The sequence below is a fragment of the Hordeum vulgare genome, chromosome 4H, assembly GCF_904849725.1.
Source record: "Hordeum vulgare subsp. vulgare chromosome 4H, MorexV3_pseudomolecules_assembly, whole genome shotgun sequence".
Lineage (NCBI taxonomy): Eukaryota > Viridiplantae > Streptophyta > Magnoliopsida > Poales > Poaceae > Hordeum > Hordeum vulgare.
Genome location: NC_058521.1, coordinates 391,457,511 through 391,481,965, shown reverse-complemented (window position 1 = coordinate 391,481,965; position 24,455 = coordinate 391,457,511). Strand labels below are relative to the sequence as shown.

The 24,455-nt window shown below is 42.5% G+C and overlaps 3 protein-coding genes and 3 long non-coding RNA genes across 9 annotated transcripts; 3 read left to right on the top strand and 3 right to left on the bottom strand.

The window, feature by feature from the left end:
• Nucleotides 1-933: 933 nt before the first annotated feature.
• Nucleotides 934-2,847, bottom strand: LOC123450556 (serine/arginine repetitive matrix protein 3-like). Its single transcript, XM_045127737.1, has 2 exons — nucleotides 2,305-2,847; nucleotides 934-1,367 (listed from the first exon to the last, which is right to left on the bottom strand). The coding sequence occupies exons 1-2, from the start codon at nucleotides 2,845-2,847 to the stop codon at nucleotides 1,218-1,220; spliced, it is 693 nt and encodes a 230-aa protein (XP_044983672.1). The 3' UTR covers nucleotides 934-1,217.
• Nucleotides 2,781-15,116, top strand: LOC123448697. The gene is made up of 2 exons (XM_045125665.1): nucleotides 2,781-3,943; nucleotides 14,164-15,116. The coding sequence occupies exons 1-2, from the start codon at nucleotides 3,649-3,651 to the stop codon at nucleotides 14,172-14,174; spliced, it is 306 nt and encodes a 101-aa protein (XP_044981600.1). The 5' UTR covers nucleotides 2,781-3,648; the 3' UTR covers nucleotides 14,175-15,116.
• LOC123448698 lies at nucleotides 3,519-5,451 on the bottom strand. The gene is made up of 2 exons (XR_006631910.1): nucleotides 5,018-5,451; nucleotides 3,519-3,967 (listed from the first exon to the last, which is right to left on the bottom strand). It is a non-coding gene; the product is annotated as an uncharacterized LOC123448698 (long non-coding RNA).
• LOC123448696 (patatin-like protein 2) lies at nucleotides 11,653-12,959 on the bottom strand. Of its 2 annotated transcripts, none has more exons than XM_045125662.1 (3): nucleotides 12,743-12,959; nucleotides 12,320-12,622; nucleotides 11,653-12,171 (listed from the first exon to the last, which is right to left on the bottom strand). In XM_045125662.1, exons 1-3 carry the CDS (start codon nucleotides 12,884-12,886, stop codon nucleotides 11,986-11,988), a joined length of 633 nt encoding a protein of 210 aa, XP_044981597.1. In that variant the 5' UTR covers nucleotides 12,887-12,959; the 3' UTR covers nucleotides 11,653-11,985. The 2 variants fall into 2 exon arrangements, with proteins under 2 accessions (XP_044981597.1, XP_044981598.1); XM_045125663.1 differs by having other exon boundaries at nucleotides 12,066-12,194; nucleotides 12,743-12,956.
• Nucleotides 15,117-15,962: 846 nt separating the features above from the next.
• On the top strand, nucleotides 15,963-22,832 carry LOC123448694. 3 transcript variants are annotated; one of them, XR_006631907.1, is made up of 5 exons: nucleotides 15,963-16,050; nucleotides 17,438-17,620; nucleotides 18,216-18,322; nucleotides 19,342-20,929; nucleotides 21,919-22,832. It is a non-coding gene; the product is annotated as an uncharacterized LOC123448694 (long non-coding RNA). The 3 variants fall into 3 exon arrangements; XR_006631908.1 differs by lacking the exon at nucleotides 15,963-16,050 and having other exon boundaries at nucleotides 17,196-17,620; nucleotides 21,919-21,990; nucleotides 22,207-22,832; XR_006631906.1 differs by lacking the exon at nucleotides 15,963-16,050 and having other exon boundaries at nucleotides 17,196-17,620.
• Nucleotides 16,057-16,680, top strand: LOC123448695. Its single transcript, XR_006631909.1, has 2 exons — nucleotides 16,057-16,217; nucleotides 16,335-16,680. It is a non-coding gene; the product is annotated as an uncharacterized LOC123448695 (long non-coding RNA).
• Nucleotides 22,833-24,455: the final 1,623 nt, after the last annotated feature.

The window sequence follows — 24,455 nt, the reverse complement described above, 5'->3', positions numbered from 1 at the left end:
CCGCCGCCTAGTACAGGTAGAGAGCTATCTGCTACACATGATGTTTCATGTTTACACTCCCCGAATGTTGTAAAAGACCAACAAAATACACACCCGAAGTTTAATTAAGTAACAAAAAACATAGTTAAACAATTCAATCACTTCTTGCAAAAGAATAGAATACTGCTGATCGGAGAAACAACTAATGCGATAATACATTGTTACAACAAAAAACACTTGACAAGCATGCCATGTAACAATTCTTATATATCAAAAAAATACAAGGGAAAATGAGTAAAAATAGTTTAAAAGGCAAGCAAATGGGTTGAATAATTGTACAAGTAACTTTTATACACATTACACATAAAAGGGCATTAACACAAGATGCAACCTTTATCTTATATATAAGTTGCTTGAATTATTACATGACATCCACTTATTGATCAAGACTTTTGAGAGACCATAGTTAACTGTTCATTATCCAACCGCAAGCATGAAATACAACCGGCTTTCCCTTCCATTAGCGATGTCCAATTGTAGAATTATAGATGGACATCGATCATGGTAGCATGCATTGCAGTTAATTATCTATCTGTCTTCCATCAGTAAACCACGAAAGCGGTCACTAAAAAAATACCAATATCGTCAAGAAATGCAGAACCACAATGTTATATCATACTTAAGAACTTCTTTGAGCAACCTGAACCGAACAACATTTCATGTATTAGATTTGATGAAACTACTATTTCATAATTTAAACCATGTCCACAACATGGCTGCTTTCCATCACTTATGCATATTATCACTTTGTGTGGGGAACCATACTCCAAACCGAGACATAGCAACAAAGAGCACAAACTTTCGGAGAAAAAATGGAAACATCTAAGAAAATTCCTCCCATTTGCAGCTGGTCAAATCTGCAAGAGGAAAACAAATATGAAGAAAAGACACAACTTTGAGAGAAGAGTACAATACCAAACAAATGGATTGATAGCTAATGTCATGTGTCCATGTCTACGTTCGCGATACCAGGCACAATTCCGAACACAAATTGTAACAATCCTCACTAATGGTGACACACCAAATAGTTTAGATATCCATGTATATGATATACTGGGATTCAAAGGACAGAGCAAAGGGTAAAGTTGATAGATGAATTAAACACGGTTCTGAACATGCCTCCCTGCACACTTTGTTGACCTCTCTTTACAAAGGCTATGCCATCTGATTCTTTCTAGCTAGGTGCAGCCAAAACGTGATGTGGCAGTGGCACATGATACAGCCAGAAATGACTTGGACCTAACTCCTTCAGTTAACTGCATTTTATTAGTCTGACTGACGGTTAAGTGCATGTTGTCTTCAGTCCGGCTCATGTCCGTGACAAACACCTGTAGTTTCAAATAGACCAAGCAGAATTAAATACCAAGACCAAAAATTAGGGATCAACAAGCACATGTGAGGCTCCAGTAATATCTGAAGAAGTAGCAGACTGAGGCTGCTGCTTACTGCTCCGCATTGAAATGGTAGTCCATGGACATCTCTTGCGTCCTGGTCAGCGTACACACACTCATTTGCGTTCACTACATACACTTATAGCAGTAGCTTATACAGTTAGAAACCCCCCTTCGAGCGATGCATATATGCGAAGCTGAACGTACTGGACTCAGAACATGCCTGCATGAGCGTGAGGCCTTGGTTGCGGAGGAGGAGCGGCACCGTGTCGGCGAGGAACTCCGGCGCAGGCTATGTGGAAGATGGCGACGAACTCGCCGCGACGGGCGTGACATGAGGTTAATTGCGCCATCCTAAATTCTTAACTACTACCACCTTTTCAAACTTTAGCTAGCTCAATCTCTCTGACTATCTAGACACTTGAGGTCGTCCGATCAATCGTCTGTAGCCTAAACACTCTATGTTAACAAAGCGAGCCATGTGTGCGTACATACCTAGACAGCTAGAAGAGCACCATGGAGAAGCAGGTCGCGGTAGAATGGCCGGTCGCTGCCGCCTTGTCTCATCTTCATCGCGGCGCTAACAGTCCCGAGGAAGACCATCTGGGCGAGTACCATAACTGACATGTAGGGGTGCATGGCGAGCGGGACTGCCCGCTAAGCCGCAAAGCCGTCCCGCAAAAAAAGCCTAGCACGCATCACTGACCTGGCCGCATCAGCACAAGCGGGATCAGACGGCAATGACCGCTTCGTCCGCCGGGTGTCTCTTTTATCCCGCATATGTCATCGTAGGAAGGATCGGAGCTATGCCAATCCCAGTCCAGGTCCCCAACTCCGGTCGCTATTCACGTGGATTGGATACGGGATTAATTACCTCTATTCCCTCGCCGACGGAGTTGACGATGTCCTCCCCTCGCCGCCGGCGCTGGAGCCGCTGCGGCAGCCGCAGCTGCTGCTGGTGGTCACGGCCACCGAGCGGTCCGACCCGGAGCGGCGGGCCGCGGGGCTCACGCGCGTTGCGCACGCGCTCAGGCTCGTGGCCCCGCCCGTGCCCGTGCTCAGGCTCAGGCTCGACCGGCCTCGCGCTGCACGCCGCCACCACCAGACCAGACAGAGCGCCCGTAAACGGAAGCCGACGCGACCGAGAGCGGCCAGCCGAACCCGATGTCGCCGCCCAACTCCTCCTCCTCCTTCCTCCCGCTCGCGGCCGCCCCCATGTCCGACCCCTCCCCCTCCCCCTCCTCGCCCCCCAACCCCCTCGCCGCCGCCTCCTCCTTCCTCCAGCAGCACCTCTCCAGCCTCGCCTCGCGCTTCGCCGCCCCGCGCCCCGCGCTCGCCGCGGCGCGCCCGCCGGGGCCCCATGGCGCCGCCCAGTCCCTCGCGCTCGGGCCCGACGAGGTCGCACTGTGCATAGCATCACTGTGCCTCTGTCTGAGCAGCGGCACGAAGGGGGCACTCCACGCCCGGAGCAGGAGCTGCAGGGCAACCGCCACCGGCGGCTAGAAGGAAATAGTCAGATCGTCAACCGTCGTAAAGGAGGAGAAGTAAACGGAGGCGGGGACACAAGGGATGGAGCCGAAGAGGGGGCGGCCATGAGGAGAGTTGTGAGAAGATGGGATGAGGGAAATGAGAAGAGAAGGGACGGGCGATGGCTGATGGGGTGGAAGACGAAACTGCTTCATGCGATCGGGTGGTTTGGGAGCAGAGAGGGGAAATCGTGGGTGGGCATGATGATGGTGTGGGGATCAGGGGAGTGACGGGCCGGGAGGAGAAGGGGCGGGGGTCACGGCTAATATTTTTTTTCTCTGAGAAATCATGCGAGGGAGCCACAAGGTCGTACGAGGGGAGGAATACTGCGGGAGAGCCAACCTGGTTGAACCATCACGACGACGGCAGATCCTCCTTTAATAATAGAGATCTGCCGTCGTGATCGTTCGACCAACGATCCCCTTTAATAGTCTTGGCACCCACGTCACCCCCTCTCGATTTTTTACATCCCTCTGAAAACCAAGGCGGTCCATCAAAAACCAAAGCGTCTGCGATCCCCCTTTAATAGATTTTTTACATCCCTCCAAAAACCAGCGACAATTAAAAAAACCGACAAAACTGCCCAGTCAAACCCACGACTCACGAACCAACGTCGCCCAGCCGGAGCACGATCTATCTATTCCAGGCATCGCCCAGCCGGAGCACGAACTGTTCTGTTGCAGCTACAATAATGGTTTTGCAGTTCCTCCATCTTCCTGACGTAGCCCCAGCCCGATCACACTTCCGCCGCTCGTCGGGCTCTGCCTCCTCTACAGTCGCGTACTTCCGCCGCTCGCCGGCCTCGGGCGCCTCCTCTACGGCCGCGTCGGGCTCCTCCTCTACGGCCGTGGCGGGGCTCAGGTCCAGGTTCTGCCTCCCGATCACACTTCCGCCGCTCGCCGGCCTCTGCCTCCTCTACGGCCGCGGCGGGGCTCGGTCCAGGTTCTGCCTCCTCTACGGCCGCGACAGGGAACTGCATCAGACAGGTTCAGCCCGCTCTCCAGCTCAGCCTACACAATACGTATTTTTTCAGGGGTGTAAAGAAGCAGTATAAACTGATAGTTCATTGAGCAATACAAACAGAGAAACTATGTCTAAGTAGTGGATATATGAGGACAACAATGTAGACCTCATGTTGTTTTTGTTCAAACTTATTTTCAAAATTGAACCAAAACAGAAATATCAATGTCAATACCATCAACCGAAGACAACACCAGATACATTACCAATCAATACCAACACCTGATCTGTAGTCTGTACTCTATAGTGCATGGATATATCAATCAAAAGCTAGCCCCTGTAGTGTGTTGTTCTAAGTTATAGCTTACTCTAAGGCTTTTGCTGAACCAAGAGCAACCTGGAGACGGGCGATCCAAGATAGTTAAATTGCACATCAACAAATAAGAAAACTATCTTGATGCCGTCGCAGGAAATTCCGATAACTATACACCATGAAAACAAACATGAACCAACACTCTAACAATATAACAGGTAAAATCAGACATTCCCATAGCTTTGACAGCATGAACCAGAGAACATACATATCCCTTAAAATTCTCACAGCAGCGACAAAAAAAAATCTGAGATGATCATATAACAGGTAACTGGAATAGTTAGTTAGTACACAATTCGAATGAAAAAAAAACATACTGTTTGGTGCTACACAACTATAATGTCTAAATATATATGGAGCACCAGGCTATATATTTAATATGAATCATAGCTATTGGTCTTATGTTTTACATATTAAAAAAGGTCTTATGTTTTACATATTAAAAAAATCTGAGATGATCATATAACAGGTAACTGGAATAGTTAGTTAGTACACAATTCGAATGAAAAAAAACATACTGTTTGGTGCTACACAACATAGGAGATATCTATAGACACAAAGGTATATAACCTAAAAACTAAATATTCTACTGTATGTCCGGTCGAGCCTATCAAGAAAATAGAACCTTAAATACTTAGAGTAGATGCATCGAAGATGATTATACTACAGTATTAGTAATCGTGTACCAAAAGATGGCCCCATTTGTGAGTCAAATGTCTTTACGCACCTGCCAAGTTCCCATGTTGAGACACCCATCAGTGATAGGAATTCTGAAGACAAAGGAAAAATGTCACAAAATTTGTTTTGGACGAAGGCACTCATATTTTGTAAAAGAGAAACATTAGGGAGGGAGGGCATACGTCAAGCCATAGCCAAACATTGATGATTTTATATGTGCTGGCATGTCATCAGATCCTGCAATCAGAATCTCAGTATTAGTGGGTGAGTTATAATCATGTAAATTATAGTTTCTGCTTGCCAAGTCAAGTCAAGTCAAGAAACAGCTCAGGAGATCTGAATCATTTTGAAAATATAGAACGGAAAGTAAAAAACTAGACTTCAGTCTGATAGAGAACTAATGGAGCATTGCTTAAGGTGCAACAGTATACATGACGATATAATTTAAAAATTTAAATAAGAACACTGTAACAAGGAAGACCAACAGACAACCATATCAGGGTTCAGACCCTAACCTTCAATGGTGTGCCTCCATGGAGCAGATGGGCCCTAATTACAATTAGACATATCTTCAGGACTCTGGTTCCACTTGGGCAACCTCTTTAGCTCCATCATATAGTCACTGTGCACATTTAACTCATACTCAGTAATAAGATGTGTAAACACACCCCCATAAGACGATCCAATGCAGATTTCCTGAATAATCCCCACTATACAGTAAGTGAGGAAATAAATAAGCTTTATCTGCAGATAAGCATTCAGAAACGATTAGACTGTTTTGTCACAGGGATGGTTATAGTGATTTTTCAGGGGAAAAAATAAGATACAATAGGATTCTTGCCTGTTTAAATATCGTGGACTTTCTGATTCTCCACCACCTTAAATAGAAATAAAGCATCACCTATTAGGAATCAGTCTTTCCAGATCCTGAAGTGGGCTAAAGTAATATTTTTTCATTGTTTTCTGTGATGTATTAATGAAGTTGACTAGAAAGATTTAGTTGAGTCAACCATAAAGATAGGATTAAAGCAGGGACGGCAGCAATCCCTCTTTATTGACTTACATTATGTATGTATATAAAATGTGAAAATGATAAAATAATTGTGATGTGCTCCAAATAGTTGGAGTCCCGGAAGCACAGAAAATTTGTATTTGATCTCTAGCATGAGAAAAATCAGGATACGTTCCCAAGAGTAATTGAACTTTGGCAGATGGAGAGCAAAAAATTCACCCAATGTTTCACAAAAAAAAAAGGGGAAACTGATATAGGCACTCAAACATAATAATGTAAAAAAAATTCTACAACAATTAGAGACAGTTGTGCTCTACTATTAGGCATTAGCACATAAACACTGTTTAACTAAAAGAAACCCCCGTCACTAAGGTGTGCTCTGCTCAGAGAAGTAGCGAATATGGTTAAATTACCTGATTGCTTGCTGCAGTATTGATCTTATCCTCTCCATACTATTAAGTACTCAATCTCTATCAGCACAATGGCGTAAGAATAATCTCACTATTTCCGTAATGTGTAATGTCAAACAGAGTATAAGACTTCAAACCAATTATATTGTATCTACAATACGAAGATGTTTTCCAGACTGATTCCAACAACTCGAAAATAAAACTAAAAGGTAATGATGTATTTTCTTGAGCTTCCCTTCAAGTTTCACAAATAATTCAAATGGTTGGCAAATAAAGATGGCAAGATCCATGAAAAGGATACATATATGTAGACCTAAATAATATCTAGCCTAGAAGTGTTCGTTTAAGTTTCACTACTTCCATAGACATGCCAATAGGATGGTGTAAACAAAATGGTTTCCTTGAAGAAAAATATACCGGAAGATGTCATAGGCATGAACAGAGGTTTGTGGCAGAAGAAGCTACGGTGATTCAAGCAAACCTGCGACTCTATCTCACCAAACCTGCCTCTCCTATTAGAAATATTTCGGTATCTTTGCCATCATTCTGGAATTTTCAAAGAGCGGGTAGAAGAAATCTACCCCCAAACTCAAGTACTTGCACGCTGTCATTCTATCAGTCCAGAGTTAATATACTTTTCAGTACTGTCAATCGGAATTCAATCGAGCTCTAACTGACGTTCAGTACAATGACAGTCGCATCAAAAGCTCAAACCTTAGACTGACAGTTAAACCTCACCTGAAGCGCTTATAATGTTTTTTATCGGAAAACTATGCCAGCACATGATGTAAGTTAATCAACAGGATCGTTTGCTCAGCGCCATCCGAACTCAATGCGGGAAGGGGAATGAGAAGGTAGGGTCAGTGGGCGGCGGAGCGGACGACGAAACTGCTTCATAATTCATTCTCAGAATCTTTATTCTCCCAATTGGCCATATAAGTGCAGCTTTTAGTCGACTGATATCCATAACCATAGAAAAACAACAACTTTAATAGTACAGAAAATTACTTTGATCTTTGCCCAAATGATTTCACTTGATCCAAGTGGTGGAGGCAATGGGTGGCGAGTTTTAAAAATAGCTATAAGCACGTGCATTTTTGTTTCATTCCCTCCCTGTCAGCCCCCATTTGCACTCTTTCTCCACGACCGAATTTAACAAACGGAATGAAAATTGACACATGCATAGGGGTACCCTTATATGATAATATTAGAAACAGTCATTTTCTATGTCAAATATCAGTGAAGCGTGAATTACTAGCAGAGCATTAATCTAGGATGAAGGAAAGTCCTCGGCATAAATAAATGCAAATAGAAAGAAGAAACAAAGATGTTTGCATAGTAAGTACCAGATATGAAACTAATTCAGGATTGCATATGAAAGGCCAACAAATCACTAGCCCTGAGAAAATTTTAGAATGTGAATAACTTACCTGTCCTGAGAAGATGCAGGCGATAAATTTTGTTAGGAATGCCAGAAGATTCTCACTACAGAACTCCATTGTGTCAAGATATCAATAATTTGGCTCTACTTATGTTGTTCTGAGAATATTGTACCTGGTTCATATGTTTGGCCATCTTAGTGCTTCCAATTAAGTCACACTGATTCACTTCTTCAAAAGGAGCAATTTCCTGAGATTGCCTTTTCAGAAAATGTATAATCTTCATAGTTCTCCTTAGGGTATGACCTGAAATCTTATCTAATCAGCTCTGAGGTTTATGTGGCGAGAGTATGTTTCGATTTGTACCCTAGGTTTTTTGTTCTTAGGGTATGACCTGAAATCTTATGCACTATAACAATTGATGTGGCGACAGTTCTCAATGACAGTTTATGGTACTGAAGTTTCTTACTTGGTTGGAATATTGGTCTTTAGGAAATTTTGCGCGGAGTGTAGTACATTTGTTTGCAAAGAGTTTAGTGCTAATGAAACAGTGGTATTTCAACTAAGAAAAGAACAGTGCTAATGAAATAAAACTGCTAAGAAAGGTATGTAACAACGTACCTGGATATGGCTGGAAAATTAGAAAGTGGATGATTTTTCTGCTGCTTGCGAGTCATTAACAAAATTCCAAGTTCCTCTTTTCGAATCACAAATCAGAAAAAGAAATCAGAGTGTGAGGAAGAGATATATAGGAGGATGAACTTCACCAAAAGAATGAACGATCTGACAAGATTACAGAAAGAGGGGATTTTTGTTGAAGATGAAGTTCATTCTTATTATATGGAAAATCGCATAACCTACTTCCACTAATCACGCCCAACAGCCAAAATCACAATTTTTCACCTGCTGGTCGTTCATTCTCATTTTTGCCCAAAAACTTCCGGTGGAAAAAATGTCAAACTCTTGTTAGATACATCATAAAAACTTAGATACCTATGAACTCCAAATGCACACATTAAAAAAGCTAGAACAAAGAATCAAATTCTTCGAATCCGCACAAGCAAGAAGACTCAAACAAAATATACCTTCAGGTTTAATTTTGAAAGGAGGATGCAAGGAACCATCTGAATCTAATTATGCTTGTCATGAAGTCTAAGCCTGGCTCGACCTTGTTCTCTTGATTGCTGCATGCCACCACCATTATATTTAATTCGTGCAAACTAAAGTACAACCTGATCGGCGACATCTGCCCATCCTATACTTGGTCAAAGCTGCACCTATTCAAGCTGGAAATAACAAGAGACAACGTGAAGGTTCGACCAAATACACGAGGAAGATGCATTGATAGTGACTTGATAAAAAAGAACAAAAATGCTAACTATTGTCTTGTTGCCAAAATTTACGTTGTTTTGCTATTACACAACCACTTATCTGTGAGTGTGATATTATCAATATGAATCGTGTGGATCTCTATTGAAAATGCTCACGATGTCCAAATGCATGTGTCGTTTGTAATCAAATGCGACAGCAAGTCAGACTGTAGTTACCAATGCTGCCTTGTAGTACTTACTAGCTAAATACCCGTGTGTTGCAACGGGGCTGAAATATTTTAGTTGTGTTCCGCATCAATTATTTAAAATATGTAGTATCAAAGTTGCAAATTCCTTTGGCAACCTTTGATAACCTGACCAAGAAGCAGCATTGATGTTTCAAAAATAAGTAGCAGCATTGAGGACAATGAAGACCATCCTGTTCCGTCAATTTATGTTCGTTCTAAAAAAGGCATTATTACATCGGATATAATTACTATTGTGGAGCATGTATAATAAAATTGGGAGCACACTAACTTCAGGGTTACAATCAAGCTGCGATTTTAATGGTGATCTAAATATATATGTTAAGAAACAATATGCATGTGTTACGGTGTGAGCGCCCCTACAGCCAAACATAGTTAAGAAAATGGCAGATATAGCATTGCATTCAAGATACACGGCATTATTATTTATCCGCCATTGTCTGTGTCGAGATCATAGCCCGAGTTAGCAAAGAATATCCTTGAGATAACGACTTAGGACTCCAGATATGCGTTCACATAGTCTTGGAAAATGAATAATGAACACCCATTAATTTGTGCAATTTGAGTTCCGTATTTTGTTGTTTTTCCAGAAGTACGACATGTGGAATTTCTAGGTTGAATGGCTGGCAACATACCTGACTTGTCATTTATAGTCTTGGAAAATGAATAATGAACACCCATTAATTTGTGCAATTTGAGTTTCGTATTTTGTTGTTTTTCCAGAAGTACGACATGTGGAATTTGTAAGTTGAATGGCTGGCAACATACCTGACTTGTCATTTCAAAGTTCTTGTGATCTTATGGATTGAAAGGATATGCACCAACCGCAACATCGCATAAAGGAAGGCCCCACATACACATATCATCTATTGCCATCCAAAGACAAATTAGTAGAGCTTTAGCAAATAAAACATAAAATATTTAAATGGTTGCGACTATAGACTATGCACCTCTCATGCCAACAAAAGGTGGATGTAAGATTCAGAAAGCAAGTAAAGCTTGTCTAGCAAAATGAATTAATTAGGCAGCAAATGGCAGAGTATGCACAAGACAGTTTAAAGCACACGAGAATGGATTATAATTTTCGACCATATTGATGAGAAATATATGCCAGAGTTCCAACAGTTGATGTTGGTTCAGAATGATGAAACCATGTGTAAGCCCATTAACACACAGTTGCAACATATACACTTTGTAGTGAACCTTCGATAATTATTTTGCTGATAATGGAACCCGGTCCATCACCAGTACACCATATATATTGCTACATTCACAAGAGAACTATATACTAAAACCATGTGTGTACGCGAGTATTTAATTTCTTCTCACGTTTGCCTCAACTAACCATGTCATACTATGCATACCCATATGGTGGCTAGAAGAAACGGTATCATATTAGCAAGGTCATAAATAGACATGCATGTGGTGTCCTTCAACAACTTTAGTCATGTTTCCATGATCAGAACAGAGAATAAAAACATCACCTGTGATAGAAACAAGATAATCGATCCAGGGCTGCCATTTGGGTCGACTGTTTTTGGAAGAGGTGTAGTTCATCATCAAATAAAAGCATCCTTGTGCACCTTTGCTTTGCTAGGGAACTTTGTATTCAATTCAGTTAGTCTTCTTCCCCATCATAGATTTCACATGCAGCAATATATATCCGAGTGGATTGGCACGCCTTGAAAAACTGATTCCTAAAATAGCTTTTTCTCTGAAGATCTGGATTGATATGAGTGTATCGTAAATGTAGAATCAATATTCAGTATACATATGATGAGCCTCCTCTACGGCCGCGACGGGGAACTGCATCAGACAGGTTCAGCCCGCTCTCCAGCTCAGCCTACACAATACGTATTTTGGCTTACAATCTCCACGAAGATGCAATCACACTACCACCACATATGCACGTGGACAGATGTATGTAGTGTCATAGCTTGAACATTAAGAGTATGCATCAAAATAGACTAACATGTTACTTGCGTGGGATTTGCTTCATCCTTAAACCAGGCTGGATTGTTACTTTCAAAGGTGGGCTTCTTGTTAAGATGGGACAGAAGAGAAGCTGAGAAATACAAAACGCTAAAATGTTGTGTTTGAGTTTTGGATGCAAGACCCACCTTGATTTCTTTGCAGCTCTTCCTGTTTCGTGGGATTGTTGTCTCATTTTCTACATAATGATAAAATAAACATGTTAATATCTCATATCGAAAATGAATACTATTATCTAAATGAAAAAATCGATTGTGAAAATCATAACAAAATGTCCTAAAATGTTGAGAAAGCCATACCCAGCTACTATTCCGGTTACAGATGATGTAAAACCAGCTGTAGATGAACCTTTTCCAGATGTATAGACGGCAACTGGTGCAAAATTATCCAAAATATGAGATAAATCTGCTTATTTCCTAAATATTTCTAATCTAATAGGCAAGTGGGGTATGCCATGCAGAGAAAATTTCTCTCTGGCAGAGCATTGACGTAAAAAAGACCGGACTTCATTTCGGTGATCTTGCTTGACGAATTTGCTTTTCATCAGACAACAGCTTTGCAAATTTGAAAATAAGGTGCTAATTAGCTAATAAGTAGAGATGCATACTGCAATTATAATAACCTGATTCCTGATAGGTGGTGCCAAGCTCACCTCTTGAGAGCTTCCTCATTGGTCTCCTCTGTTTCACTACAAGTAGGCACCATCTGGCCAGTCTCCAAATTTGCCCGTGAGACAGGTTTCTTTAGAAGCAACTCTCCAACATTGACAAGTTTCTCCAAGTTATCCTTGGTGGCAACATCAACTGAGGAGAGTGTCCCCCGTAGGGTATCATCCCGTCATGTAGAAATGGTATTCTCTGAGTAAAAGGAGGCTGATTTATTGGTTGCATTGTACTCCCTCTGTTCCAAAATTTGAACTAAAACCACGACACTTATTTTAGAACGAAGGGAGTACAAAATAAGTTGTCTGCATTTTACTTACTTGAATTCTCAGATAGTTCTGCTCAGAATGCAAGGCTTTGAAAACAGAAGCAATGTGAATATCCACCATATCCGCACTTGCCCGTGTGAAGATATCTACTAATGGTGTGGAACCACTGCTAAGTAACCAATCCAACACTCCCCATGATTTAGCCTTTTGTGCATCGTACTTCTCTTCAAATTTTGATGAGCCTGTGCCAAGTGAAATGACCAAAAACCGGCCATAGTCCATAGGTTTTATCGGGAAGAAATCTGAATCTTGCTTGAATATCTGTTTGCTTACTTCTCCAATGGCAACTAAGGCCTAAACACAACAAAGACAGATATTAGGTCTATTTCAAAATTTCAAGACTTTCCTTCAGTCTCTGAATCAAGCACATGCCCCAAGCTGTATGTTATGCAAAACTACAGGCAGCTATAGTACCGGATTATTGGCAGCTACTCCCCCATCAATAAGATTAAACTCCTTGGTGTTTCCATGAGAATCTTCAGTCTTGAAGTAATGAGCAGGCAAATAAGTTGGAGCAGCGGACATGCTGATGCAAATATCTGATAACAAAGCATCCATTGTGCTCTTCTTCTTCTTCTTAACCTGTCACATGATAATAGGAAGTTCATTTTTGTGCAAATTTCCATCATGAAGGATTAATGGAAGTTCTCAACTTCTCACTTCTGCTTCATACATATGTTCTCCCTTTGAAGTAAATTTACAGCGAAAACAAAGAAATATGCATTTCAGTAGCATGCTTCTGCTCGTCGCGCTCGCCACGGAGGAGGCGGAGACAGTCTTCGATCGGCGGGGCGGAGGCCGCTGTCGGCGCGAACGGCGTGGTGGCGGCCGGAGAGGAGTCCTGCGGGAGATGGAGGGGGAGAGGTGAGCCGGGGGCTTAGGGTTTGGAGCAGGGAGGAACCGCGAACCATGGGAGCAGGAGGCGGGCGAGGAGGGCGGCTCCGATGATGGTCGCGTCGGAGAGGAGGGGTGGCGGCGATGGCAGCACGGATGAGCTTCAGAGTAGCACGGGGAGTGTGAGGAGATGAGGTACTGACCGGTGACACGGCAATAAAGTGATGTCGGGCAGAGAAATCGGGGGCGGGCTGGGCGAGGATGGTGTCCCCCATCCCCATCCCCATCCCCATCCCCATGCCCATGATGGATCCGAGGAAGTCGCAGCTCGGGGTCGAGTATATTGACCATGGATGAACGGATCGGGGCGCCAAGGAGCTTGGGTCAGCTCCCCCGGGCTTCGAATCGGGCGACGACGGCGGTCCAATCGGGAGGGAGGTGGAAGGAAGGTCTAAATCAGCACCATTCACGGGTTTGGAGCAGGGAGGGAGTCGCGAACCATGGGAGCAAGAGGCGTGCGTGAGCGAGCGAGGAGGGCGGCTCCGGTGACGGACGCGTCGGAGAGGAGGGGCGGCGGCGGCAGCACAAGTGAGCTTCAGAGTGGATAGCGGTGGGAGTGTGAGGGGATGAGTGGATAGCACGGGAGTGTGAGGGGATGGGGAAAGTGGTGACCGGTGAGTGAAGATAGAGTGAGGTCGGACACAGACTTGGCCAGAGTGATTTTTTTGCCTAAAAAATCGGACAAGGGTGTTTTTTTTGCCTAAAAAAATCGGACAAGGGTGTTTTTTTGCCTAAAAAAATCGGACAAGTCTGTATTATTTTAGCTGAATTTTTACCTATGCAAGTGAATATAAAAAACAGGCGTCTAAAATATCCAAATTCCATGTTATCATTTTATCAAGTAATTTTTTCATATAATATTTCGTATGCCGTGGCAATGCATGGGCATTTAATAAAAAAAAAGCATAATCGCATGTTAATGAGATACATTGCTCATGCAGGATGGTTATGAGCTGACATATAATTTTTTGATATACTTGCTCGACTATCATGCGAATGAAGGTGAAGACAACATCTCGTATGATGTACGACAAATTCTCAAGTGCCTCAAATAGGGAGTTAGTAATCTAGATAATAAAAATGGACTTATCTCTACACACCTGTACTCAAACTGTATTTTTTATTGAATTTTTTTTGTTCATCTCCATGGATTTGTTTATTGTATTCTGCCATATGTTGTGGCTATATATTTATGATATTAATTTTATGATGCAATATGTTTTGCGAGGGAAAAAATAATCTCTGTTATATGTAAACCCGTGCGTTGCAACGGGCAAAAGAAAATACTACGAGGTTTTTTTACTGTACCATGGTATTCCTTATATAGACGTGAAAGTGCCAATAAAATCTCATTATTGACTTCAGGAAGTACTTTAGGTTTTTGTCTCCTTAATTCACATACAATATTAAGATGTTTCCCTTTATCATATTTTTTCCCTTTAGAGAAAGGTATATTTTTTGTTTTTGTCTCGTCTGCAATGTCACAATCATCGATATCAACATCCAGTAACCTTTGTTTATACACCTTCCTTTTGCTGCATGACTTCTTTCACGGTCTCCAGAGCCTTGTCACTATGATTCATCCTTTCTTCAGCCATTCGCCTAGTCACTATGATTCATCCTTTCTTCAGCCATTCTTCTATACTCACATGCTTCCATTCTCTCTGCCTCCTTTTCTTTCTGAAGTTCTCTATACTGGCACAAACAAATATGATGAAACAGCCAAATTACATGCTATTTTATCAAGTAATTTTTTCATATAATATTTCATATGTCGTGGCAACGCATGGGCATTTAACTAGTCTCTACTATTAAAGCAGGATCGAACGTCGTGATGATTCAACCATCACAGATGCTCCTCCCACTGATTTTTTCCAACCCTCCAAAAACCAAATGACTCAATAAAGAAAACCAGATTCATATGCCTCACCCCGCCCCCACGCGCTAGCCGCTAACCCTCCCTAGGCTGGAACCGCCGCCGTTCCCGACGCCGCCCCCGCCCTCGCGCGCTAGCCGTCGTTCCCGACGCCGCCCCCGCCCCCGCGCGCTAGCCGCCGCTCCCCACGCCGCTCGGTCGCCCGCCCCCGGCGTAGATGCTCTAAATCGGGTGCAGATGCTCTAACACCACAGTCAACTGTTGACACCCGTCCCCACCGCCAGCCGAAGCCCATCCGGTCGGCGTCACGACTCACGCCGGCCTCCGCGCTACACTACGCCACGCCACCGTCCCCCGATGAGAGCCGCAGCCACATCCACAGCCATCTCCCTCCTCTCGCCCTCCCGCTTCCGGACCTCCGCTCCCGCCAGCCGAAGCCCATCCGGTCGGCGTCACGACTCACGCCGGCCTCCGCGCTACACTACGCCACGCCACTGTCCCCCGATGAGAGCCGCAGCCACATCCACAGCCATCTCCCTCCTCTCGCCCTCCCGCTTCCGGACCTCCGCTCCCGCCAGCCTCCCCTACCACCCGGAGGCTGCGCGCTCGCCCACCGCCGTCGAGCCCCCGGCCCCGCCGCTCTCCAAGGTCACGCCCCATCCCCGGTTGGAGTTAATCGTTTTGCTTTTCTGTCGGGTCAGGGTCCGATCTGAAGAGGGTTTGGGTTCTTTGGGCGCAGTTCAAGGTGGCGCTGTGCCAGCTCTCGGTGACGGCGGACAAGGCTCGCAACATCGGGGGGGATGGCGGCGATGGCGCGGCGGGGTGCGGCGCTGGCGCTGGCGATGGCGCCGAGGGGGATGTGCTCCGCCTCGGCGCCCGCGGGGGAGCGCGCCGCGGCGACGCTGTCCTCGGAGGAGCTCATACGGATGGAGCAGGACTGCAGCGCGCACAAGTACGGTGATTGCTTTGCTTCTAGATCAGCACCCTCTCCCCCCTCCTCCTCGCACGCCTTCTGCTTGCGTAAATGTCTCAGTGCCAAATTCTGTTTTGTCGATCATTTCTCCGACCGTATGTTCTTCTTCGGCACTTCGTCTTCAGATAGCGCCCGTGGTTCCGCAGGTAGAGTAATCGATCACCAAATTGGGCTTGCAGATACATTCTTCAGCACATTCTCGCATGCCAATTTTGTGATGTTTGTTTATTGCTACTGGTACCGACTGTATACACATGCTGCAGTTTATGTATACATCGTAGCAGTGACAGCGACTCAACGGAGTTGGGGGCTAGCCATCAATCCCATCTAGGGTCCTTAGGCGCCGCCATCATCGGATCTTCTAGGCCACGGCAAGGCATCAGATCTTTTAGTTAATTGTTGAAGGATACTGCAGGTTGTTTTGCAAGGAAAATGTATAAGATCAGAAGAGAAACAGCGGCTGCCATAATTCTTCAGAAGTATGCAAGAAGGTTACTGTTACAACGGAATTACCATGAAACATGTTCAGCAGCTCTGCTTATCCAGTCTTGTATTCGAGGGTTTATTGCTCGCCGCTATTTCTCAGCCATCAGGGAGCAGAAGGCTGCGTTAATGATACAGGTTCACCTCAACTTCCCCTCCCCACACCATAGACACGTATGCACACTGTGCAAGAAAGCAAACAAACTTAAACCAAGTGTACCATTTTAGTAGAAGGTAACTTGATTATCTGGGGATAATTGCCATGCTAGCAAGCAATTAGTTGAAAATTTAACTTGTAAGATCCTCTACATTATAAGCATGTTAATTTTTTTGTCCATCTACCTCTAGATTAATTGGAGTATTAGGAAGGTACTGGATGTTATACTGTAGTTATGTCATCACTTGCTTATAAGAGGTAACACTTTGTATTGTTGAATTTATGTGACATGAGTTTCTTGTTGCCACTTCGTAGTCCTTCTGGAGAAAACGGAAGGTTGCCATGCTTTTCCAGCGTTACAAGCAAGCCGCTATAGCAATTCAGTGTGCTTGGAGACAAAAGCTTGCAAGAAGGGAGCTAAGGAAACTCAGAATGGAATTTTTCTGGTTGCAATTCTGTAATTTATTTATGGCCTAATAAATTAATTGGCATGTTTATAGCAGTGCTGAAAATAACATTATTAATTTGCTGTACCCAGTTTAAGAATTTTGAAGATCTGTTCTTTTCCTAAAACACCGCACAATTTCCTTTGTTAATGTCAACTCGTTTGAGGGAGCCACCTATCAGCACCATGTCAAGCAGCAGCTGTGTGGCTTAGCCTGAAATCTTAATTAGACATGGCTAAGATCTTGAGGGCCAGGTTAAATAATGTTGACTCGTTTGCAGATTCTTGTATGGAAAGAAGAAAGATAGGATTGACCATGTGCATTGATGGTTGTATGGACGTCGATGGCCGTCGCCGGTCAAAGGAGTATGATGGCAGACGTTGTGGGGATGCCGCACTCAGCCTACCACGAGCTCCGGATCAAGACGATGGCGGCCGACGAGCAGAGTTTGCTCGTTGAGGAGGTCATCCTCCTCCCTGTACATTCTTGGCTTCGCAAGAACCTGATTGGTTTGATTTGATTCAGTAGTTCTTGTGGCATTGGGTTCTCAGATGCAACATTTAATTGAAAGTTCTTTACTCCAATGGAAGAAAAAGAATGTTATTACATAGTGGGGTTCAGTGGTAAATGCTCACATATCTTGATCCCCAGATTTCCAGGTGGAACATAACTAGAGCAAATATTCTGTGTGGTTTCAACATCTTCTGATTTTTTTAAATTTGATTTTAATACCCTCTTTCCCTGAACAATTTACTCTGCATTTTTATTTGCCGTTCTTGTTTGGATGCTCATATTTGCATTGTTCTGCGACTACTTCAACAATACAAGAAGTTGGAGTAAATCCTTTTGTTGAAAAATTTGAGGCATCAGTTAAAATAGTAATAAAGGAAACAAGATCTGAGAACAGCTTCAGTTCTTAGTTAGCTTTTTATAACTTAGTTAGAAAATGATGTGTTATTTAAGGCTCGTACTAGCTTTTCCTTACCCTACTTTATTTCTCAAAGGTTAGAGAGAAAGCATTCGAGAAAGATTGATACTTATTGCAGTCCCGCATGCAGGTGGCGGCGAGCGTTGGCAAGGGTTCATTCGGAAGAGCAGGTGGCGTACAAGATCGTGTGGAGATCCAACGACCAGAAGTTCGGCTCCGTAGAGGACGCCGTTACAGGTGCGTCGATCTCAATCTTCTCCTCCATTGCCATTGTCTTCCTTAGCCGTGGGTGTAGCAGGTGTGCTCTCGCACTCAAAAGAATTTTCAGTACGCGATGGGTTCTGTTCTTTCTAACTCAGTTATTGCTTGCCTTATCGTGACATCTTCTTTGCCATGGTGAGCAGAACATGATTCATTCGCCGTCATGCGCCTTGTTATGGCATTAATTCTGTTCAGAAATTAGTTTTAGTGAAGATCGAATGGTTTTTAGATTAGGTGGGGAATACATGAGTATTCTTTGTTCTGTAGTGTATTGTTAGTTAACTGAGACGTATGCAGTGGGGTTATGTTTATTGAAGCAACCTAATTAATTACATCCATGGTAAACACTATTTCAGTGGGTTGTTCAACTGAGGCGTACTGTTGTATGACAAAGTTTATGCATTGGGAGACATGGCAGCATGTTAATTAAAGCCATGGTAAACACTATACATTCAGAATTCCTATGCAAATTGGGAGACCAGACCTTCAGTCATCGAATCCATAAAAGATTATGCAGTGGGTTGTTTAACCGAGACGTATTATCTCTTCTAAAATATTGTTGAATGCATCTTCATGTGTGAAAATGTGGACGGTTACAGGAGAAACATAAACTTTATCATATATACAAAGTTGGAAATGTTTAACTGCTCAAATTTCTACTTTGCAAACAAATAAAGTGATGCAAGGTATTCAAATGTCTGTGGTTGATCAGAATTTACATTGGGTTCAGCAATAAATTGGTGCTTAATTGTTGCCTTGGTGATTGCTATTGTTTCATGGTTTCAGAAACATGTCTACTGTTGGACTGTCTCATAGTTTATGCCTGTTTTCCAATCCATTATATACGTATATCTACCTCATATTAGTGCTCTATCAAAATTGTCTCATTAATTCTTCTCACATTATTTTTCTCAAATACCAGTAATCCTTTGATTGGCCTGCACCTAATTTTATAACTCCTGCTAGAATTCTGAATCAAACTACTTCATATGCAGAACTAGAAGAATTCCAAGAAAGATCATTGCTTCAAGACTGGTAGCGGCCACAACATATTTGACATCAAAACTAGATCTGGGTCCTAGATATCCGGTCTTGCTCGGTGACATTTCTATTTTCCATTGTGTTATATACCTATATGATTGATTTGCTACATGAGGTAGTGAGAAAATCACCTGATACAAGGTCAAACAAAATTTCCATTTCTACAATACTAGCTACTAACCAACAATATGTGTTAACGATCTCATCACAGAGTGATTAGTCATAGTAGACTATGTGCCAGCTTATGTGAGTCCAATCAATCCATCTTTTACTGGCATGACCCATTGTGTAATTGGGATTATCTGCACCAACCTTCATAGACTCCTAAATAGCGGGGGTGAATCGTGTTGCAAGGTGAAAACCTAGCGCCACCAATCCCGTGCGTCTTCAAGAAGCCAATCCAGCCTCGCTCCCCTCCCTCTCCACTATGCCACCGGCTCCCCCCTTCTGCCCTGCTCTCCACTGCGCCGTTGCCTCCTCCCCTTCTGCCCTGCTCTCCACCACACCGCCTCCTCCTCCCTTTTACTGTCCTCTCCAGCGGCTAGCAAAGTGAGACGACGACAGCGCTCGATTCGATCTACGGAAGAGAGAATACGAGAGGGAGAGAGACAAGGAAGTGGAGGAGAGGAGATGAGGGAGAAAGAGATTGGAAAGAGGAGAGGAGGTGTGTCAGCAGATGAGAGATGGTCGCCAGAAGGAGCGCCCACTTTTCTCTTCGACGGTGGCGGAGCACCCACTTTTCTCTTCAGCGGTGGCGACGACTTGCACGCAAAGAGCAACACCACCGCCACTCGATTTGATATGCAGGAGAGAGAAGATGAGAGGGAGAGAAGCATGGAGAGGAGAGGAGGTCCGACGACGGACGTGACAGGATCATCGGAAAGAGTGTCGCTGGCTACTCTTTTGTAGTATACGAGTTAATAGTATAGATTCACCTACTCATTTTGTTAAAAAATACGAGTTATGTTAGAGACTAATACATGCCTTTGTGTGCTAATTAGAGTTAGCAAAGTGTACTCTGGGATTCATATCACAAGAGAGAGGGTCTTGGACTTGGATTGAGATGATTATATGGAGAAGGCACATCGAAAGAGGCACATGTTTTATTTTTCTCTCTTCTGCCTAATTGCACGGATATGATAATTTGTATGCATTATTTGTTGTATGATTCAGATATATTAACATGTGCAAATGATGAATCATATTGGATTGAGAGTACGAAGTGTTGACTGATTTTATGAAGGAAGTTGATTATATTATATCATTCTCGTGATTTTTACTGGATATCTGCTTAGATGGGAGAATTATTTACCCATATTTTATTTGTTTCGATTGTTCGTTGCCCCTTGGCGTGTTCAATAGAAACCATCACCTATCGCTGGCTCGCTGCTATATATTGGCTTCATTAAGAGAGAGTAATGATGCAATAAATATCTGAAGGTGCAGATGCAGATTTTGGAGAAAAAACAAGAAGGCTAACATCGACCATCGACCGAGAAAAAAAATACATATTCAGGATTAAAAAAATCTCCTTCGTTACAGGTGCGTTGGTCCTGATCCTCTCCTTCGTTTTCCTCATGTTCCAATTTTTACGGCAAGTGTTGCTCTTGCATTCCAGAATTTATGGTAAGCTATGCAGTCCTTGCCCTTTATTTAGATCTGGCTTGCCTTGTCCTTTGACATAGCCACGATTCATTCGGCGTTTTGACTTCCGAGTTGTGTTGTGAGATCAATTTGGTGTAGATTATAGTAGATTACAGTGGACGAGCAATGATTGTGTAGATCAAGTGGAGAATAAATGATTCTTAGCATTTTTATGTTCTAACACAAATATATAACGTAGGTCTGATGCCGTGAAACTAATATTCGCCTAGCCAGCGCTTTCGGTCGATGGCAAAACGAACACATAGCGAACCATGCTTGCCTTGAGATGGATTGAATCAGCTAACAACACACGCACACACACTCACATGTAACGTATTTGCTGTTTATAATTCTTCAACTCAGGGTGATACAGCCTAGGAGCTGCATGTATCACCTGGCTAAGCAGAGTTAGGATTTCTAGGCATGCAATTGTTGGTGAACTCTAGCAATCTTTGAGATCTATTAACAACCAAAAGAGAGAACTAGCAAGCTGGAGATTTGACCATCTAAATTCATTGTGCTAATTTAAGTAGTTCTTAGCTATCATCTAACAAAACCATTACAAGATTTATTGATATAGTCCATTGTTTGCTTTTTGATTTTTGGCAAATGGAGCAGATTATGAAATCACATATTTCAATTAGTTTTTGGTCTGTCAGCTTGAGTAGTAATTCTTTATAGTGTCCCAGTTTTTATTTCATATAGGGTACCTTGCTATGGTGCAAGGGACTATAAGATACTTCATATAGGAGGTCGAGCCTAAAAAGGTACAATCATGTTAATCAATGTGTCATGATATCGTTCCTGCTTCAAAATGCACCCTGGGGTGTTAGTTAACAGTCCTCTAAATATTGATTTTCTGTTACAGAATTTGTCCATTTGTGCAGGCTTTCATTCATGATGGGCCAACCTTGAAGTCTTAACGATTACCCTTTCCAACATGCAACACTCGCGATGTGGTGCTTAATCCTGCTAATTTTTTTGTCTATTAATTTTTATGTTTTTTTCACCTCAGATATTGTATTAATTTAGGTTGGGTTCTAACTAGAGATGCACATAAATAACTTGGTTCTCGGTATCATAAAACAAACAAGGCACAAACCTAGAAGGTTATTGATTATATGTTGTAACCCATTTAATTAAGCTGGTTTTCTTGACACCATTTTCTATTGTAGGCTGTTGAATATATACAGTTTTTGCAAGAGAACGAACAGAAGTGTGGTTGGGTGAGGTCTGGATACAACATCTCACTTTTTGTTTGTTTCAACAATGCATTTTTCTTTTACTTCCTGCTTTGATCAAATTGGAACTAGCCTTGTAGATCGGAATAATTGAAAATTGATGTGTAATATTAGGTCTGTGATTGCAGTGTGTAAAATTGGCCTATTTATTCGATTCTTGTCTTATAAAATGTGTATGTTTTACCCTGAATGTGTATTTTTTTCTTAGATGCCCTTATGAATCAGGACCATCGACCATTGACCGAGAAAAACCAAGAAGGCAAATGATTCATAAGAGCATCGCTGCTATGAACGTCGTCTAATCAGTTAGTGTAACCATCGACCGAGAGCTGAGATTGGTGTTGAATTTTGATATGCGATGACATCTCCAGGGATGATGATACCTTTTCGTGTTTGATCTTTTCTTTACATACTACAACCACTGTAGCACTCAGCACCTTTTCAAGATTCTGGAGGATAGTTCTGTTTCTTGCCTTGCCTATTTGATCTGTGTTTTTATCAGGATGAATTACTCGAGGTAATGTGCCTTGGTGGTGTATGTGTATGTGTATCTTTATGTCGATGTTGTGTCAGACTTAATGTTTTTGTTAAATTTCATGGTTTGTATTCTATTACTATCCCCTCCATTGCATATTGCCAGTCTTTGATTTCCGGCATGCCATCATATTTCACATGAAATTCCAAATCAGCACCATCATTTGACCAATGTGTTTCTATATCTTTTATTAACCCGTTGCAACGCACGGGCATTCAACTAGTACTTGTAGTTGGGGTACTTGCAGGTAATGTTTTCCAACAACAAGTATTTAGGTACAGAGAAAGTAGTTAAGAACCTGTTTGACTCGATTCGTTAAGATTGGTGATCGCTAAGGCTCGATTCGTTAAGCTCAATAATAATACTGAGCTAAATATAAATATTGACTCGTTCAGTTACTTGTTTGCGAGCGCTCACACTCACAAACAGACTGTTAAAGGTCGTATAAAAGATGTATGAGAAATTATGATATATCATGCATCTCATTAAAATATTAAGTGAATACCAATTCCATATAATAATTTATAACAAGATATTTTTTCGTATTCTAAAAACAAACAAAATTACTCACAAATCATATTCATATCAATGATGAAAAAAGATAAATATATCATTAACAATCTGAACATATGACCTCTCACCAATCAAACCAACTAGCATCAATTGGAAGATATAATCAACATTACTACCAACCAATTGGTATCAATTGAGTTTTTAAGACGAAGATTGAATATAAGAGATGGAGTAGGATTTGGAGATGAGATGATGCTGGTGAATATGTTGATAGAGATGAGTCCTTCCATGCTGAGAGGAGTGTTGGTGATTACAAAGGCTTCTATTTCCCCATTCCGGAGGAAAGTTTCCTCGGCGGAATCGCTCCGCCAGAGAGCAAAAGTGCACCTGTCCAGTTTCTACCTCGAGACGGCGGCGCTTCGTTCCAAAAGTTTTATCTTCTTTTTTTCCACGGCAAATGGCTTCATATAACAGAAGATGGGCACATGAGGGGTTCGTGGGCTTCACAAGGGGGCTGGGCACACCCCCTACCTTGTGGTCTCATCGTAGGTATTTTCTGGCACTTCTTTATCCTAGTATTTTTTTTTATACATTTCAAATAAATTCTCCATGAAATTTAAGGTTATTTGAAGCTCCGGAGAATAGCTATCTCTGATGTAGCTCTTTTCGGTCGAGAATTCTAGTTACCCGCAATTTCTCTCCTCATGTGTCACTTGCCAATTAAGAAAGAAAAGGCATAAGAATTGCATCATCAAGTGGAATATTGATCAAAAACATTATAAATAACAATAGGAAAACATGATGCAAAATAGGCATATCAAACCCTTCGTGGGTGGAGCCTTCCATGGACTCGCACAGCCGCTACCCTTTGTGGGTTAAAGTCTCAAGGAACGTGGACGTACGATAGCACCACCTATCAGAACCACGCCAAAAATCACCATGCCTTCATTGTGTTTGATCATCTCCAAACTCTACTCTCTTTAGTTTCTAACATTTGTGTGTTGTTTGATATCCACTGCCTATACTCTAGATATGCATGTTTAGATTGTATTGATATAGCTTGTGCTAAAATCTACCTAAATTTTAAGAGATTTAAAGATTGCACCTTTTACCTTGTTAGTGTCTATTAAGCCCC